At 40.4% G+C, this 20,224-nt stretch overlaps 2 protein-coding genes across 4 annotated transcripts in view; both read right to left on the bottom strand.

Moving 5' to 3' along the window:
- Nucleotides 1-1,238: 1,238 nt before the first annotated feature.
- thbs3a (thrombospondin 3a) overlaps nt 1,239-20,224 on the bottom strand; it is a 23,123-nt gene continuing 4,137 nt past the window's right edge. For all 3 annotated transcript variants that reach the window (XM_042106519.1, XM_042106518.1, XM_042106517.1), the window contains 21 exons: nt 19,805-20,058; nt 19,448-19,550; nt 18,769-18,795; nt 18,548-18,630; nt 16,852-16,903; nt 16,591-16,739; nt 16,242-16,382; nt 15,671-15,745; nt 15,299-15,451; nt 14,795-14,905; nt 13,866-13,973; nt 9,754-9,913; nt 9,540-9,658; nt 8,902-8,954; nt 6,395-6,588; nt 6,005-6,183; nt 4,877-4,925; nt 4,592-4,788; nt 3,757-3,929; nt 1,863-2,002; nt 1,239-1,719 (listed from right to left, as the gene is read on the bottom strand). In XM_042106519.1, the coding sequence (XP_041962453.1) occupies nt 1,658-1,719; nt 1,863-2,002; nt 3,757-3,929; nt 4,592-4,788; nt 4,877-4,925; nt 6,005-6,183; nt 6,395-6,588; nt 8,902-8,954; nt 9,540-9,658; nt 9,754-9,913; nt 13,866-13,973; nt 14,795-14,905; nt 15,299-15,451; nt 15,671-15,745; nt 16,242-16,382; nt 16,591-16,739; nt 16,852-16,903; nt 18,548-18,630; nt 18,769-18,795; nt 19,448-19,550; nt 19,805-20,058 (2,582 nt within the window). In that variant the 3' untranslated portion in view covers nt 1,239-1,657. The remainder of the gene's footprint in view (nt 1,720-1,862; nt 2,003-3,756; nt 3,930-4,591; nt 4,789-4,876; nt 4,926-6,004; nt 6,184-6,394; nt 6,589-8,901; nt 8,955-9,539; nt 9,659-9,753; nt 9,914-13,865; nt 13,974-14,794; nt 14,906-15,298; nt 15,452-15,670; nt 15,746-16,241; nt 16,383-16,590; nt 16,740-16,851; nt 16,904-18,547; nt 18,631-18,768; nt 18,796-19,447; nt 19,551-19,804; nt 20,059-20,224) is intronic.
- The window catches only part of mtx1a (metaxin 1a), a 24,801-nt gene continuing 20,631 nt past the window's right edge, over nt 16,055-20,224 (bottom strand). The window contains exon 9 of the mRNA XM_042106524.1: nt 16,055-16,084. The gene's annotated coding sequence lies outside the window, so the exon portion shown is untranslated. The remainder of the gene's footprint in view (nt 16,085-20,224) is intronic.

Below are 20,224 nucleotides of genomic sequence, written 5' to 3'. Positions count from 1 at the left end.
GTTGTTTTTTTTTAATCTCCGAATTTAATCTTTGTAATTCTATAGTCAGCCGTTTTGACCTATTTTAATTTCGATGGATGGTTGCTATCCTGTGAGTCGGGTTTAGAACATAAAGGGAACATAGTAACAGATGTGACTTCAGATTGTAAACTGAAACATGTTGGGTAAGTGATACATTTAAAAATTCTCGGTCCTGTTATCTTTGTCAGGGAACCTGTAGCACTCTTGCAGTAACTTTGTTCGTCCCATTCATTGACCATGCGCGCGCCAAAGTTAATGAATTTAAGTGAATTATGCATTTCGTAGATTAGCGTAGCCTAAATCGCGGACTACTTTTACGTGTTTTATCTCAATTATTTTAAAGCCACACACTTAATAAGTATTCAGACCTGAAAGCATATGCTGCGTTATTTAGCCTAAGTATTTTCACCTGTTAAACGTAGGTTAAGTGTGTAACTTCGCGACTTAGCCTAGTCAAGGAAACAATGTTAGTAGCTATACTTAGTGTGTATGGCTTGCAAACTCGTAAAACAACGGGGACTAACTTATCTATTAGGGCTAGAAACCAATACATTTTTCCTTATGGGATACCCCAAGAAACGTGACATGTGCACGTTTTCTTAGGCAAGTTAATCGGAGTGTGTGCGAGGTCCAGTTCTTAAAAAGAATGACCTAGTCCTAATAGCCTAGGCTTCTAACAATATTTTGTTTTAAATAAAGACAGGACATTTTTTTTTATTGTAGTAGTAAGTAATGTGGACCGTAATGTGGGAGGGTGATTAATTATTTTCATGATCTTATCCAGTCTCCCAGGGTCTGGCAGGTGTGGGATGCGGTGCACTGTTGTACAATCTCCTCCCAATATTGCACTCGTCCCGGCCTCCCAGACTTTGTGGAAATAGCGTCACCTTTGTTAAGGAAATTGCCTCTAGATGATACTGGTCATTGGGGCTAGATGATGCTGATCACTGAAGCAGGTGTAAAAAAAAAAAAAACTTACTGCAATGCTAGGGAGACTGAGATGTGTAAGGCACACTGTGTCGTAGTGTGTCAACTTTTACATGAGTTCGCTTCTTTGAAAACACTTTTTAAAGCATGTTGACTTTGCAAGACAGCACTGAATTCCTATTTAATATGAATAGGTAATGTAATGTAGGCCATCATGTTTAATGGCAATTTGTCTTTTCTGTTGTTCTCTCTTCCGATGAAAGGTTTAAAAACATTTCCAAAACAGCACATTCCCATCTGTAATCCCTTTATTCCTGTAATGACTGTACACAGAACTCTCAAAAATGTGACTGGTATTCATCATCATCATCACCCAATGAGCAAGGACAGTGACTTTTTCACCTCAGCACAATAGCCTCATCCTCATCTTAATGTCAATTCATCACCGCTCAAGATTGTCTTTATTTATCCTCACCACTGCCCTATGATGATGCCATTTTGTTTTTCAGTCCAGTGTGATGGGGAGTATGTTGGTAGTGGCTAATCTCTGAAAGTCCACCCCCTCTTAAAGAAAGCAGGCCCTCACACTCGCAGTAGTTGGTATACAGGCCCTGTTGATGCTGTGCAGACCATGTGTGCTGGTGTCGGTGCTGGACCTGGGGGCCATCTTACTGCCTCACACACTGGCAGACCATCACTAGCCCTATCCTCACACATGAATGTGCGTCATGGAGCTTTCGCGGTGACGGTTGAAGTCTTCTGGAATAGTGTCTAGTGAAACACATAGAAAGAGATTAGAGAGAGTATTATTTATTTCTGAATATTTAAACCTTTAAAACATTATATTAGAGGAGCATATTTTTTGGCATGTACAGAATTAGGTTTGTGAATGTGTTATTTTGAGTTATCCATACCATTACAGCGATAACGCAGGTTCGACCAAATGATGTTCTCTTGGGAGAAGCAGAAGACTCCCAGTCTACCACCTCGCATAGTGGTGTCAACGACCACATTTGAATCGGCCACCATCTCCGTCCCCTCAAAGAGTCTCACTCTAGAACACAACAATAAATAGAGTCTCAATCTAGAATGCAGCAATAATGAAACCAGTCAAAAAGTCACCTCCACCTACAGTGCCATTAAGAGGAATGCATGCAATGTGTCACATTCTAGATCCTTTTACACTTGACTGTTGCTCAGTCATTTTACATCCTTCAGTAAATGTGTGTTTTTTTTACTTTGATTTTCATCTTAAAACAATTATATGCTACTTATTTTAATGTGGCAAATCAAGTAAATAACATTTTTAACTCAGGTTCATGTTTATTTTTTCTATTTTATCTCATCTTTAGAATTATTATTATTATTATTATTATTATTATTATTATTATTTCTGGGGACTAAAAGGGGAAAGCTGGGGACTACAGAAGTAAATGGGCATGCCTACTGTATTCACTGGGCGATGACGCAATGGGAGAAAGTAGCCCGAGCTCAAGTGCAGTGAGTCGTCTATTCACCAGTCTGCCCAGAATACAAAGCAGGTGTCTCTCTGTTGGTGTTTGAATGGGCCTCCAAGACAAACAAAGACCTGGCTCTCCCCATGGGGAGAGGCTCCCTTACCCTATTCCAACACAGAAACTGTAATTTGTGTCAAAGCTAATAAAGTGTTTTATGAAGTATTCAGTTGTAATGGTTTAATTCCTCTTACTGTAAGTCTGATATGTGGTCAAATGTCTGAATAGAAGACAGACAGACACATTATTAATGCTGTGTGCAGACATAAGGTATCCCATTCATTTTGAAAGTTTTACGATATTATATAAATATATTTTTAATAATTCTCTTGTGTTTCTTCATCAGTTTCACTGTGTTCCTTTCAATCACACTCGATCCCGCCCTTCCTGCCAGACCTCTATACTTTCTTCTGGATCTGCATATCAACAGGCATCCAGCAAATTCTTGCCAAGGATTTCATTGGCATGGCAACCAGAACAATGAAAGGCTAGGGGGGCCCACTCTCTGTAAAGTCACAGAGATTCAGAGATGTTTTTTTTTTTTACAGAAACGATAATGATAACGAACCTTGCCCCCCCCCCCCAACCAACCAACCAACCAAACACACACACACACACACACACACACACACACAATGTCCTTTCCTTTCCCCTTTCCCATCACAAAACCTTGAATGTAGAGGTGCTCTTGTAGCATTCCAAGCTCAAACCCCAGGAACACTCAGCAGACATTCTTTTGGAGGCTTTTTGTCCTCTGTGCATGCACATACTCTCTGCTAGACCATACAAGCCCAGCTGAATTCAAAGTGGTACTAGTCTCCAAAGTAGTACTATTGGGGATACACAGTGAGGTCTAATAAAGGCATAAGCAAACTGGAAATCTATCGGCCGGGCACCACTGAGAACACAACCAAAGCAGAGTGTATGCAGGGCGCAAAATAGAATGGAAGACTGATCGCACGTCTGCTGTTACCAATTGCATTGATTATAGTGGAAGCCAGGGTTGTGCAAAATTCCAGAATTTAATTGAAACTGGCTCTTAAATTCCAATTCAATTCTTGAATTTCACTTGCATTTCAATTAAGGTAGCAAACAGGAAGCAGAATTGCAATTTGAATTGTGCACAACCCTGGTGTGGCGTATTGTTGCAGCATAATGCCCCCCCCCCCCTCATTAATGCAAATTTTCCGCTTCAGTTTGGCTTTCAGTGTCACATGGTTACAGGCCGTAAGCTCCAAGAACCTCCAGTAGAGCTGTCTGGCCGCAGTGCATGATGGGAGTGCCCCGGGCTCACCTGATGTAGCCCACCTGGGGCCTGTGGCTGAGGTGCCAGCGGTAGGAGGTCTTGTCGCTCCAGCCCACGTTCCGTGGGTCCTGCCACAACAACTTCACTTCCCCTTCAGTGTCACCTGCGTGCCACAGAGCATTTCTCAGGTATTCGCCAGGACCGGTGCGAGATTTCACTGCCTGCCAAAAACAAAGCAAGTCCAAACAACTTAAATTGCTAATGATATAGTAGATAGCCCGTCCAGTAGGTTTGAATTGTAGTAGAATTACTTTAGGAAGGAAAGAATGACTTGACTCCCATTTCATCCCATACTGTTAGGCTACTTATTATACTCCAATGCTACTTTGTGTGTAAAATAATATAACATAAAATGTACCTCTTGATTATTGACCACTATACCTTTTGGTGTATATTAGGTAACACTTTACTTGACAGTATCAACATAAGAGTGACATGACATTGTCATGAACACATGACACTGTAATGACACATGAACCCTAACTCTAACCCTAATCCTAACCCTAATTTGTTATGACAAAACCGAATGTCACTTAATAACAGAAGCGTTATGTCAAACGTTTATGACTTGTTTAAGACACGTTCATGACAGTGTCATGTCACTCTTATGTCGATACTGTCAAGTAAAGTGTAACCATATATTAATATGAGTATTTTTATTTTATTATGTATGCTTATTTTCTACATAGCATCATACATACATTTTGTCGCTTTGAACAAAAGCGTCTGCCAAATCCCATAACCATGACACACATACATAAGGGATGGTACTATCATGACATCCTAATGAGGCATACTTCACTGTATCTGGCAGTCCACCTACTTTGAGCTGCAGTCCAGGCTCTGCCATGGCCCTGAATGGAACAGACTGCCAATACGTCTGCTCAGTCTGTTTCCACATCACCACATAGAAGCTAGATGAGTCCTGGTATCCAAAGATGAAGCCTGCATAGTCGTCATCAGTCACTGTGTTGACGTGGAATGTGCCTTCAAAATCCACCCCATTGAAAGCAGTGTATCCTGTGAGTGGAAAAAGATGAGGAGATATGTTTTTGTAAGACAAAAAGCTTTTCAGCATTTTTTTCTCAAACTGTAAATGTCAACTTACCCACTGCCAATCCGGGGTCACTATTCATAGTCTGGACAATCTCCATACCCTAGTTAAATTGTGATAAAAGCACACATCACTGGGTGCAATACCTACATTTACATTTATTCATTTAGCAGACGCTTTTTATCCAAAGCGACTTAAATGTCAATTATATCACAAGGGCCACTGTCCCCGGAGCAACTTGGGGTTAAGTGCCTTGTTATTATATAATACACTGGACCCTAATTATTATATAATACACTGGACCCTAATCTGAATGATAGACAATTCTTAAGTTTAACTCATGCATGGACCAAACACAATTCTCATTGCTGGGCGAATATGTATGATTATACAGTATAAATACAGAAGTGACTTTAGACTTTGCCCATTTATGTCAATCAAATTTTAGCCAAATTTGAAAGCATAGACATCCGTCATTCCCTTTAACACCAAGCAGCACAACTTCAAACAGTGCATCATTATTTTGATAGTCAGCGGGCAGCTGCGCATTTGAAGGAATCTGCTTGCAGGCGAGACCGTATGGAACAGGTATTCCACTAAACCATGCTTTACTAAAACCTGTTTGTGACTAGCAGAGAATAGCCTAAACGCCTCTGCACTCTATTATTTGAACGCATAAGCAAAGTGAAACCACCTTCACCGTGGTCTCATAGTCAACGACAAAACAGTTAATTACTTTCACTATTGACGGTTTCCATCGAAAACATAGCCTGAAAAAAGCAACACTTATACCAATAATGTTCGAATGACTGAATAAAAATCTCAAGGACATTTACTCTGCAGAGGAATTGCTGCTTACATCTTGTGACAGTGCATCTTCAGCTGTGCTTTACATGCGCCTTTCGGTATAGACCAGGTTTTTTTTGGTCAGTGGCATAGTGATTTTTAGAGGGTGTAAGATATTTTTGATCATGCGCCAGACCACATCTTCTGCACAAGGCTTAATAAAAGTGAAGCGCATGGCGCAAAATTCTCCACTGACTAACTGTAAGATAGGAATAAACTTTGCTTCGCGATAAAAATAATCTTTGCGCCGTGTTTTTGATTGTCAAAATAGAGACCTTGAACATAAAGCAAACCATTATCATCAGCTCCAAGTTTCAGTGTCAGAAGAAAACATACCTGGTTAAGCACAACCCAGTTGGGGTCAATTTGAGCGTCACCTTCTGGGTCAAGAATGACTGTCTGATAAGCTCTGAAGTCTGTCAGTGTGACCTCAGCACTTTCTGGGCACACGTCCACCAGATCCAACACAGAGTCGTTGTCAAAGTCATTTTCACACACGTCACCAATACCATTACCTGTGAAGACACAACAGAGAAATTAACCCCCGTGTTCAAGAGTAATGTAGAACAATTTGTATAATTTACACAATTTGTTAGTCAGAAAGAATTTATAAAAGACAGATCAAAGATGTTTAACCCTATGACACCACCCAGAACTACAGTGGATAATACAGTTTACATGTATCGCTATATGCACTCTTTTATCTTAAAATAAAATACCAGTCACCATCAGAGTCTTTCTGGTTGGGGTTAGGTATTAGACGACAGTTATCTGGACCGCGACCACCCACATCAGGAATGCCATCGTTATCATCATCGTCATCACAGTCATCTCCGAGGCCGTCGTTGTCCGAGTCTAACTGAGAGCTGTTTGGGATGTCTGGACAGTTGTCACGTGAGTCCTGATGGCCATCTCCATCACTGTAATTGAAAACAGGATGGTTGAAACAGGATTAGAGCTTCTCCATTGATTAGGGCTGTTCTGTATCGTTATAATTGTATTTGTTAATTTCCTGCATTTTGAATTTGGCAATGGCATTTTAGCGTTTTGTATTTTATATTTGGTATCGTAATTCTAGTCTTCCACTGCTAACTATTTTGTACTGTTCACTGTTCCTACTAGAACATCTGATCACTCATCATTTCCAATTGTATACTGCACCACAGTGAATTTGAAATTTGTTGGATAGTATCATCTCACCAGTGTATTTGTCATCTTTAGTGTTGTGAGTGTTTTTCTTGTATGTGTGTTATGTTGTATGTGTGTTATGTTGTATGTGCTTGGTATGTTGTGCGTGGTATGTTGCAGGTGCATGCTGGGAGTTGTATGAAGTGTGTGTGTGTGTGTGTGTGTGTGTGTGTGTGTTTGGTTGGCGGCCAAGGTTTGTTATCATTATCAAATTACATTACATTAAAACAATTTTGTATGTGTCATATAAGCTACTGGATGCCTACATTTCCCTTGAGATAAATTAAGTATCTATCTCTATGTCTATGCAGTGTTATATAACAATATGTAGTTCTCGGTTTTGAAAGCCTCTCACTGATGTATATTTTGAGAAATTAAATAACTGAGTGAAAAAATGAAACATCAGGCTTAACTTTTCTGTTCATTATATAGGCCATTACCAACTTCATTTGGTGATTATGCATTTCAAACACTACAATCACATCCCTATCTGCCAATAGGGGGCGCCAGATTATTCTAAATGGAAGCACCTTAAGTACATTGCAGTATTTCCACACTGTAACTTACTAGAATTACAGTCAAGGCTGAAATTGTTGGTACCCATCTTCAATATATCTCTGAAGTAAGTCATCAACATTCATCCTTGTTTATACCATGTTTGATGCTAATTACACTTCCATTCAGCAGAATATTTGAAATATTATATTATATATATTATTATTATATAATACAACATTAAAATGGAATTGACAAAAATGATGGTACCCTTCACCTGAGGCAATCACTTCCAACAAACACTTTCTGTGGCTCTGAATGAGACTTCTGCCATCTGTCAACAGGTAGTTTCGGCTACTCTTTCTGAACAAACTGCTCCAGCCATCTCAAGGTTGAAGGGTGCCTTCTACAGACTGCATGTTTTAACTCTTTCCAAAGCAACCAATATCATATCCTCCTCCATTTTTTCAAAATAGGAATGGTGTTCTTTTCTTTCAGTTTTTTATTTTTTATTTTTTTACAGAGCTGCTGAGGTCACTTTTCTAAAAAGCTCCAAGTTTCATCTCATCAGTCCAAAGGACATCTCAGAAGGGTTGGAACTTGACAATACTCATTTTAGCCAATTCCAGTCTGGCTTTTTAAGCTTTTCTTTCATTGGAGTACTCCAAGGAGCCCACTGCTGTCTAAAAAGTGACAGATGGTGTGATCAGACACTGATGTACATCCACCTTGGTGTTGTTCACCTTGGAAGTTTACTTTGGCACTTTGTCTTCCAATTTGCACTATCCTTCCATTCAGTCCAAGGTCAACTATCCTCTTGCAGACACATCCAGTGAGGTTGGTTACAGTCCCATGCACCTTACATGTAAACTTGTTAAAAACATGTGCAACTATAGTGACCAGAACACCATGCTGCTTGGAGATGTTCCGATAGCCTTTACCTTTAAGATGCTTGTCTATAATTTTCTTTCTGATCCCCTCAAGCAACTTTTTCCTTTGACTCCTCTGGTCCATGTTGATTTAGGTGCACATAGTGATACCAAACTGCAGAGTGACTACTTTTCTCCATCTAATTAAGCTGAATGACTGAATACAAGATCAAATACATCTGTTTATATATCACTATAATCCAATAATTTATCACCTTTAACAAATCAGTCTGGGTACTTTAAAAATATCCATGTAAAATGTATGCCAAACTGCTTTTGCTGTACTATTACATACCGAAGGCATGCAGGTATACATGAGAAAAAATAGAAATAGAAAAGTATTCTGTCAATAATCTGTAAGTGTACCAACACATTTAGCCACGACATTAATAGACATGCAATAGTCTAGAGGGGACACTACATATATTCAAGGAGGCCGAAAGGTGTGTGTGTGTGTGTGAGAGAGAGAGAGAGAGAGTGTGTGTTTGCGGGTGTGTGTGTGTGTGTGTGAGAGAGCATGTGTGTTTGCGGGTGTGTGTGTGTGTGTGTGTGTGCATGTGTGGCACTAGACAGCTGCATGAGTGTGGGCTCTGGAGTGTGTGAGGTCCTGTAAACACTGACCTGTCCTGATTGGTGTCACACACATCGCCCACCAGGTCATTGTCAATGTCAGTCTGCAAGAAGAGAGAATCGAGATATCAGTCACAGGGGGAACATCCTTTAATATTATATACAACTAAAAATACATAAACAAATATCTGTTAATTCACTAGATTTTTGTCATTTGAATATAAAAGGAAAGCAGAGCTGACAAACAGAATTACACAGTGCCATAGGTAATTTATATTTAGACATTCGAAGGATCGTCCATGATTCCATCAATAATTATCCAATTTCCCAACACCACCCCCATCTCTGTCTCCCACTCATACCCTGTCACCCTTAACTGTCCTATCTATGAGTGTTTTAAGTTGCACTCTGTGCATACAAAAAAGCACTATATAAATAAAACTGACTTGACTTGACTTGATTTGACTATCTGCAAAAATAAAGCCGGTCTCCACAACTTATACCACTACCACTGATGTCAGAAAATACTGATCCATTGTAGGTATCTTGCCCAAAGGTCTGTGATTCTTCATCTGCCTCACATTGCAAAGTTTGCTAACTGGTGTCATGGAAAATCCACTGGCCTGCGGTAGAGAGATAAAATGACTTTATAAATGCATTGTTTTTATCATCTTCAGCATTGCTCTTACCTGCATGGGGTTACTGACTTCGGGACAGCTGTCACAAGCATCACCCACCCCATCCCGATCTCGATCCGTTTGCATGGGATTGGGCACTTTTGGACAGTTGTCTAGTACATTAGGGATGCCTGTAACAAGAAAGGGATATCATGATTTGGACTTATACAGACATAAAGGCCAGGAAACTAATACAAAGTATTGGTTTGTTCAGAAGTGATCGTACCATCGCCATCAATGTCATTGTCACATGCATCCCCTTCTCCGTTGCCATCTGTGTCCTTCTGTTCGATGTTGGGGACGTTGGGGCAGTTGTCACAAGCATCACCGAAGGAATCTGTGTCTGAGTTTTGTTGGTCTTTGTTGGCTACCAGCCGACAGTTGTCCTACACAAATGAGGATGTAAATAATAATATTTACAGAAAAAGAAATGTTGAGAAAATTGTTAATACATGACAACCAGCTGGCTGTGTGTGATTTCTATAGGCCTACTTAGATATGCTAGAAAATAGAATGATTTAGCTTTAACTTGACATACCACATAGCGGTGGATCATATGACCGCTGCATAATGTTGTCAACTACTATGTGAAAAAAAGACGCCTAATAAGTTCCCTCAACCCCTTATTTCTGCAACTAACTCCTCGCAAACTTTTATGATTATGATTATGAAATGATCATTTATCATGAAATTACTTAGGTTTTAACCAAAGATTCTAGAACAGAGCCTCGGTTACTAGGTAACGATAAACAAACTCAAAGATCGTAATTCTTGATTTCGCTTACAAACTGACGGTTTTATGCGTTCACTAAACAAAGACTATGAAAATTAAACACCACTTTTCCATCAAAAAGCTTGTTGTAAAAGGCATAACTTGTTACATTTAAGAACTAGGTTCGCTAGCTCTGTGTGTTACGAGTCCCATAGAACAACACTGCCATCTACTGGATTAGAAAGTCTTACAGCAGGCGAATTAGAGGTAGGCTTTGTGGATCTGGGTGGCTCCTCTGTGCAAAGATTGTCTCAAAAACGTGTGCTGATCCACAAATGCGAAAACGAAAACTGCGTGTGCTGGTGATCCACAAATGCAAAATTAGATTTCACAAAGGCAATTTTCAGTTTTACAAATGACATTTCATTTACAAATACACATCTACACTTGTGAAAACGAATTTACAAGTTACAAATATGATTTTTTCACATGTGGATTTGTGCGACTTTCATGCAAAGAACGTCTCTGTAGCTTTGGAAAGTGAAGAATGCGTGTGCTGGTGATCCACAAATGCAGAATCATATTTCACAAATGAAATTTTCGGTTTTACAAATGCACATCTATATTTGTAAAAATCAATATACGAGTTACAAATATGATTTTTTAATTTAAGGTATCAAAACACGCTAGCCTGGCGAGCCAGACCCACATTAAAATGTAGGGTCTGGACACTCACCGTTCGCAGTGCTCAGTCCGAGGGGCGGGATAATCAGTTGTCTTTCAAATTCCCTCTGCACGCAATAGGACAGCGGCAGCGCTATGTGTCCCATGCGTTTCCCACCAGCGGAGCTAGTTGGCTAGTTCAAACGTTTGCCAACTTAATAAAAGCTTAACTCGTGTCACACTGTTCGCCAGAAGCAACATCCATCTTATTTGTTTTCAAGTAGCAGGGAATTCAAGCCAAACCGTTGCAACTCTGCCATCAATCATTATGTTAAGCCCACCTAACGACTCTATACACAATTTCATTGGCCTGATTAAGTTTCGATTTCTGGAGCTCACAAGCCAACGGAGAGTTGCTAGACTAGCCCTGGCAGCAAATGTAATTCGCTGCCGCTAGGGGCGCGTCTAGATTTCTAGGCTAAAAACACGCATGAAAATCAAGAAATATTTAATAGAGGCAGAGGTTGAAGATCTACTACAGAATGCAGCACAAGAGGCAGAGCTGACACCCATGAATACTGAGGTGGAGGATCTGAAGAGAGAGAACGAAGTAACTGTATATACTTGCCTTGATCAAACCTGATCAAGGCAAGTTCAGCACAACAGGCTGAGCTCTCAGTACTGAGGACCAGACTGGAGACAAGTGAGCCTGAGGTGGAGAGTCTAAAACAAGGAAATGCAGCCCAACAGACTGAGCTGTTAGTGCTGACGACCAGACTCGACACTAGTGAGGCAGAGATGGAGGATCTGAAAGAAGAGAACGGTGTTCAAGGGGCTGATCTGACAGCAGTGAAAGACAGCCTGGTGGCCACTGAGACAGGGATAAAGAGTGTAAAGAAAGAGATTGCAGAACAACCGAAGGTGGCCTTTTCAGATGGTCTCTTGATACACAGACTCTGGGAACACTGATCTGAATTTGGTCTTCAGTGAAATCATTACTAATGTTGGACAGGCCTACAGCAGCATTTCAGGGTTTTTTACAGCTCCAGTTAAGGAAATCTACTACCCTTAGATTCACAGTCCTCGATAACTTAGTAAAACGCAAGATGAGCAAGTTTAAGATGAGAACCAAGTCATGTGGATGGAACATGTGCCACAGATGCCACAGACTTGTACTATCTCTCTGGTGGTGCGACTGTGCAGCTGGGCATGGGAGATGACCTTAACTTGCGGCTCCCTCCTCACAGCTCTTACTGTAGAAAACGGTAATCATCACAGACAGGCCCTCATGAGGAGGTAGAAGTGCATATTTAAATGCAATGCTATCAATTGGTTATTGCGATAGACATGTTGTAGTATTGCTAAATCAACTAGACCCAAGGCCAACATTACCACTGCATAGTGTTGCAGCCTACTAAATGAAGAAAACAAATGGTGCTTCTCCTTTACTCCTGCAACCCCTTGAAAACTAAGTCCTCTCATCTCAGAAATACAATGATACAATGTTTAACTATGTGAATCAATGAAATAAATGAAGTACCGGTACTTCAATTGAAAAGTGTACCAAAAATATAATATATTTTGGATTTGTAAAACTGATTAATTTGACATAAACAAGTTAACACAATAAAATGTGTTCATATGGTAATGGTGTATATTGTACTAACAATAGTGTCAAAGTGTGATGCAATATAGTTATAAAATGAAATGATAAAGTAAGTATAACATCTTTGTAACTAAATCATTAATTATTAATTATGGCGGTTAGTACTGTACAGTAAAACCATTTCGTTACAGTGGATGGAATCCACTATCTTGAAATCTCCTGGCTTCTTATAACGTTTTCTTTTTACCTTTTTAAGAATGAATGCAACTTTAACTGCTTGACGTACAGACATGTTGAAATAACTGTTGTGTATGTCTGGAGTTGGACAAGAGAGTTATTATTTCATATTTTTTTTAAAGTTTATACTTTTTGAGAAATAGGGGATTAAAAATGTTAAAAAGCTTTTCCCCCTATTGACTTGAATGGAGGCTGTGATGTCATAATGGCCTAAAGCCAGCTGCGCTCGTTAAAGCTCCCAGAGTAGTTCCCGGTTAATCAGAACACTGGCACAGATGTCACCTGTGAATCCAACTGTCTCAGCTTCTTAGCATACAATCTGGCTCTCCCTGAACTACATATCCTGTTTAAGTATTTCCCGTTTGTCAAAATAAAAGTCAGCCATATCTCATGCTTTGTGCATTATATTTCCTTGATTTGGCTTGATACAGTATGCTTCAAATTTGGTACAAGTGTTTGTATGGACTCAAAGATGAAGTGAATTGATGTTGGAGGTCAAAGGTCAAAGGTCAAGTCCATGAATACTCTGAGCGCGATATCTCAAGAATGCCTTGACATACATGCCTGACATTTGGTATGAGTGTTTGTATGGACTCAAAAATGAAGTGAATTGATGTTGGAGGTCAAAGGTCAAATGTCAAGGTCAAAAACACCTTGAGTGTTATATCTCAAGAACAAGGGTACAAGGGTTTGTATGAACCCAAAAATTAAGTGATTCAATGTTTTTTTTTTTTTCAGGAATCTCCCACCAACATTAAGCCAGCAGCTTTCCATCCACTACTGTAATTCCTCTGGCATTACATTTTTAGTTATACATAACTTTCCTATGGATTGTAACATTGTGATTCCTTTGTCTGTGTGAAGTTTTTTCAGTAACACCAATGTCTGGTCAAAATGTCCTGTCCAGAAGCATTAGACATAACAGTATATTGTCTAAAAGAATGTTGACATATTGAATAGTTATTTCTTGTTTCTATACAATGCAGGCCACATACATACACATATGCACTGTGCTTTGCACTACTAAGTACTAAGTAGTACAACAACATATTGTACTTTTAACTCAACAATATTAAGTACATCAAACAAACATATTCATCAGTAATGGTCACAAGCTTACCTCCACATTCTTGATTCCATCTCCATCTGCATCCTCATCACACTGGTCCCCGATCCCGTCATTGTCTGCATCCTCTTGGCCTGAGTTTGGTGTGTATATACAGTTGTCCTGCACCAGAAACAAACAGTATATGTCCAATTCATTTCAATATTTCCTGTTATCAAAGTCATCCATCTGAATGCATTTAAAACTGGGTAAATCGTATATATACTGTAAGTGATTCAATATGGATAGTATATATACATATCGATCTATATAGTATATATTGATATGTATATATCGATATGTAGTATATCGAATCACTCAAGCATTTGCCTAAAGTTGTATTTTTGTGGTGCATAACACTGTGACTGTTGTCAAAAGTGCACTTTCCTGATGAGTGCTGATTGCCTTCCTATTCCCCAATACATTTACATCTATTTATCACCCGGAGAGAAGAAATACTCTTTTCTGATTGGCTGGTGGGGTGGCTATTAATTCTGAATAACAGGACACCGTTCCATATCAATGCTTATGAATGGTAACTATAACAACCATAGTAGGACGACGGTTGCAGCGCTCTAGAATCTTTGGTTGCAGGCTTCGGAATCAACTGTAAACAAGCTAACTGGGCCAACGAAAGTTGTACAACAAGCTGAACTAGTGAGCTTCTTTTTAAATGGAACCACGTGTTTCCTTGCTTTACAGTGGGAACCGGGTGATAAGCGGGATAACAGCCTTCGAGGTGTATCCAGTTATACGGAATTAATGGACTCGGGCGGAGGCAACTCCCCTCCGCTGGGCGTCGGGGAGTTTTTTGCCCCTCGCCCTCGTCCATTAATTCCGTAAAACAGGACACCTCGGCGGCCGTTATCCCTTACATAATTAACTGTGTCTGAGTTTGACATCAGCTTCTTAATAGGCATTGGTGAAGGTAAATCTCAGCTGACCTGTTTACAGTGCTTGTCATTGTCCATGCAGGGCAGAGAGCGGTCAGGGTACCCATCAATGTCAGTGTCTTTTCCACAAGTATTTCCATTGCCAGCCCAGCCAACATTACACTATAACCAAAGAGAGAAAAAACATATTACACAATATCATATTTCATCACAAACAACAGTGACCAGATGTGATAAATGTTGCAACAATTAAAGGTCCACAATACTGGGCCCAAAATACTTTCATACAAATTCATACAACTGTTCATCGTGTATGAGTGGTAAGGGGGGGGGAAATGGACTTGAAGGTTTGGAGTGAACCATACACTAATGCCAACCAATCAACACGTTAAAAAAAGAGGGTCCTGCTGCACACTCTCTGGCAAATTCAGACAGAGATGTGGAATTCCAGTGAGGAACTTGACTCTCTCAGAGTAAAATATCCATATACCCATATAAATCTGTTTTTGTGTCATTTTATACAGCTGTACTGCAGGGCTGAGAACTCGATCTCACCGCGCAGGACACCTCTCCATTCCTCTCGATGACACAGTGGGCGTTGACGTCGCAGGGGTTGAAGTTGAGGGCAGCACATGACCTCCGTGGGTGGCAGCCTGCGGTCTGGTTACCCATATAGCCAACTTTACAGCCTCCACACATGTAGGAGCCCTGGCACACCACAACAGAGGGGGGGGGGGGGGGGGGGGGCAGGAAGATAGATAGAAAGAGGGGTATGGGGATAGAGAGAGAAAGAGTGCAAAGATCCATTTATCCAACCATCCAATCAAATGTTGTAACTTGCATCATCTAAACTAATGTTGTGACCGCAGTATGCATAGGGTATGTATGTGTATTAGGAACACCAGACTTATTTGATGAAATACTTACAATAGTATTTGTGCAAACAGAGTTGGGTGTACAGGCGTTGCTGATCTCAAAACACTCATCAATATCCACACATTCCTGGTGATGAAGAATGATATTAATATTAGTGAAAAAATGATTTAATAAATATTTACTTTTTTGTCACAACTTTGAAAATAATTGTACCTGTAGTTCTAAACAGCAACAATAAGCACTGCTACACAAGTATACAAAAAATTCTTTGGTATACCTTGGTATAAAGATTTGAATCTTTTTTTTTTTGGACATTTGAACATTCTAACAAAAGATTATGTTCCGCAACAATGTAAGGATCTAAAATTCCATGTTGTAACACAGAACTACACGCTTACACCCATACATACACACACACTCACACAGTACGTACATACATACACACACACACACACACACACACACCTACATGTACATGCACGCACACACACATGCACACACGCACGGCTCTGAATGAACCCAGAAATTCTTTAGAACGTTCATTTTCCAACATTGTCATCACACCGGTCACTACTGTTTTGTGAGGACACTTTCATTGTACTGCAAGAAAGAGAGACAGAACCTGTTTGTGACTTTTGGCGAACTCCACGCCAACCCCCATAAGGGGTGGCCCCCAGAGGCCAGGGGGGCAGGGCTCACAGGTGAAGCCTTTGGCCGTGTTCACGCACGCGCCCCTGGAGTAGCAAGGCTGAACTAGGAAACACTGAGAGCATTGAAGAGAGGGAGAGAGTGAGGGATGGAGGAGAAATAGAGAAAAGGAAAAGACGAAGGTGTCATTTATTAATCAGTGAAGCAGATAAGACTCTCTCAAGTCAGGTGGGATGACAGCAGGTGCAAATCTGCAAAAGGACTACCATACAATCAAGACCATGTTAAAAAAAAGACAGATAAGTGTTGTGCAGTTTGCCCACCTCATCAATGTCTTGGCAGTGGGTTCCATTTCCATGCATGCCTTCTGGACAGGGCCCACAGCGGTACCCGGGGTACTCCACAGTCTCCATGCAGCTCACCCCTTTGAAGCAGGGGTTCGGGGAGCATCGCGAGCGGGGTTCATGGAAACCTTACGATGAACCGACAGACAAATGAGCATAGCATAACACCCATAGCTGGACTATCAACTGGCCTGGCCACTGATAACTGACAGGCCAATAGTGGAGGGGAGCATCACTTACCACATACTTGGCATTCCAAAATAGTGTTTCTGATCAGAGACATTTCTTTCACCTACAAATAAATGAGAGAGTTTTTCTGAGTCTCTGCATGCCCATTTTTATTTACCCTACATGCCATCTCACAGATAGCAGGATGACCCCTCGCCTTCAGGGGGCGCTAGGTGGTCTTATAGCTCCCCCTGGATTCGCCATAGCACCCCCAAGAAAATAATAGTTTATATCTAATTTAAAAAATATTTAAAGGGACACCAGTCAAGCCTGCTGCTTTTTCTCTACGAAACTCCCCCTCGCTCGGTCTGAAGCTCTTTTCCTTTTCTTTGCGTCTTCCGTCAAGGGTTTTCGCTGCTTCTTTGCCGGCTCTGCCATTATACGCACGTTTGCAACAATCTCTAGCGTGCATTTAGCCTGCCTCTGTGCTGTAAACTGATCCTGCTTCGGTTGGCGGGTAGGATACACCGAACTTGCAAGTGGGATATTCTTCCAACAGGCAGTAGGGGCGGGCGAGAGAGCCTTCATTCGCCCCATAATGAGTCATTTAACCATATACCGACTTACGAAGATGATTAATTAACACGAAAACGTTGCCTGGTGTCCCTTTAACCGCACCAAGACACTTGTCATTTTCTGTGAAGACAGACGCATCAATACACTGGACATGCAACTGTGTTCTGTTCCCAGAGCATGATTTTCAATTTTATTTCTTGAATTTCCCCTTGAGGATCAATAAAGTATCTATCTATCTATCTATCTATTTCTCTGTCCATGTTCTGCAGTGTTAGGGCCTCCTTAATGAGGAGATTGCTGGTCGGCAGATAATTTGCAGCACAATTGAATGGTATGAAACCGCAGACCGAATGAAAAGGAGAGTAAATATTTTCCAGACTAGGAAATATTTCTTAATTTAGTGTTATCAAACAAATTAGGGGATAGTGATGTGAGCACTCATTCAATGTGTGTGTGCATCTGCGCAAGTGAAACTGAACCACTGGAGATAACGTGGATAGAAACAACAAACAATGTAAAACAACAAACGAAGCAGATTCTTGCTGTCCAGCATAGAAACGGGCTAGTCTAATCCAAAAGAGTGGAAATAACAGGTATTTGAATTGACACTAGTTAAGCTGGTATATGCAACACAGATATATTCCCTTTGCCATGCTTTGTGCTTTATTGAGGTAGGCTTCAAAAGTTTATTTTGAATTTGAGCGTAGCTAGTTCTGTCTAATCTGTCTTTTACATTTCCTTACAAAATATATAGGCTATTAGGCCTATCATGCATTAATAGCCCAGTGATACAGACATGGGTCACACCTAGTCTACTCGAAATTAGGCTGTTGTATTGTAAGTTAAAAAGTTTAATTGCCATCACGATTTGTTGTGACAGAGGTAAATGTCATAGCAAATAGCCTATGGTGATCACACCGCTTTTAAACATTAATTTCACTTTCGCTGGAGTAGTAATAATAAAAATACAGTCGATTTGTACAGTGCTTTTCATGGAGAGAGCTAACATGTAAACAGATGACAGACACTTTTAAGAAAATGGGTGGGGTGGGGGGGGGGCACCCTCGGTAAAAAGCCAAGCTCCCCCAGCACCTGCAGAAACAAATCTCTGGCGCCGCCACTGCTAACACACACACACACACACACATACACACATACAGAGAGAGAGAGAGAGAGAGTGAAAAACACACACCTGTTCCCTGATGTCCTCTCTCAGTTCTCCCAGGATTTGATTAAAAATAATCAGCTGCCCAATCAGAGCTTTTGTGTGGTCACCTTAAAAATCACCAGACATGACAATTGACAACATGACAAACAATTCAGTCAGATCGAGGTTACTGTTATGTTCACTGAAAAGAATGTGACAAGACAAAAAAACACTATCAAAAACAAAACACTACTAAGTTCACTTACCGAGTATAGACCCCATCTCTCCATTTACTCCACATAGATAAAAACAAATATTATTATCATGATGAGTAAAAGTCTGGTTTTATATACTGCTCAAAAAAATTAAGGGAACACTTCAATCATACACTGAATCGGTACTCTGACACTGTTTGGAGCACAAGTAAAACTTTTGAGGCGTGTGTTTTATTTTGCAAGAACTGTCAGACATTCTGTGAATGTACTTTGAGAATGGAGAAAAGGGTGGAAGGTTTCAACTGTAAGTGTTCACTTATTTTTTTTGAGCAGTTTATTATATTATATTATATTATATTATATTATATTATATTATATTATATTTGGGTAATTCCACGCAAAACTGTCACGTCCATAACGCCAACTAAATGCCGTGGTATTTGTATGATGCACAAATGATCATGTAAAAAGTTTTTCATGTAAGTTCTACAACCAAGAAGAGTGAATGCTCAAATTTCAAGTAATCATCATTCACATCATACCATACCTTGGCATTGTGTTAGCGTTATGGACGTGACAGTTTTGCGTGGAATTGCCTATTTATTAGTCCTCTAACAAGGGACTAATAGCAGTAATTGAAAGACAATTATAGCCCCTAATGTCAGACACACACACACGTCAGCCTGTTTTGTATTGTAGTCATGCACACGCAGGATGAGAGCTGTGCTACCTATGTTGTAGGATGAGGAGTCCCCTTGGAAGGGGCAGTCTGTGAGAGCTCCTGCTTTGGCCACACTGCCCCCTAGTGCCACTTTCAAAGACTCCACTGCACCCTGAAACAAATTCAGATTCAGTAGATCAGATCAGATTACCAAATCCAATGACCTCGACTGCAGGGTCATGACTGGTAGTATTTCATGGGAAACAAAATGCCAGTCATGTTGCAAAAGAGTAACCTCTTTAGCTGAATCAAGATGTCATTCTAATGACCTTAGCAAGTTAATGCACTCTTGATGACGCACTCTTTCAAAAATCCAAGATATCATCTATAAAAGTACAGCATCTAAATCTGAGGTAAGCAGCTCACCTGTAGTCTTGCATAGGCCTTGTGGCCATTGCGAATATCCACTAATTCTGGATTAGAAGGCAGGGACACTAGCTGGGGAAGGCGTTGGCCTGAGTCAGCCAGTCGACAGTCTACGTAGAGCTCCAGGTGCAGGTTTTCTCGGCGAAGGCCCCCGACCCTTAAAATAATGGAGTGGGTCCTTCCATCAGCCAGATTAGCATTCTGGAGATTGACAGTGTGAAGCTTGCCATCCTGCCTCACATAGCGCACCAAGACTGTGAAAAGCATTACACATGCCACTTAGGATGTATACCAACATGGATGTTAAGATAGATGGCCAAAATAAAGGAGGGATATGATTACAAAATACCTTCTAGTTTGCTGTTGGATCACCATCACCTTTAATTTAACTTTAAAGGAATATGTATATCTAAATAAATA

This window comes from Alosa sapidissima, chromosome 10, assembly GCF_018492685.1.
Source record: "Alosa sapidissima isolate fAloSap1 chromosome 10, fAloSap1.pri, whole genome shotgun sequence".
Classification (NCBI taxonomy): domain Eukaryota; kingdom Metazoa; phylum Chordata; class Actinopteri; order Clupeiformes; family Clupeidae; genus Alosa; species Alosa sapidissima.
Note: the sequence above shows the minus strand (reverse complement) of the source record. Positions and strands in the feature narration are given on the sequence as shown.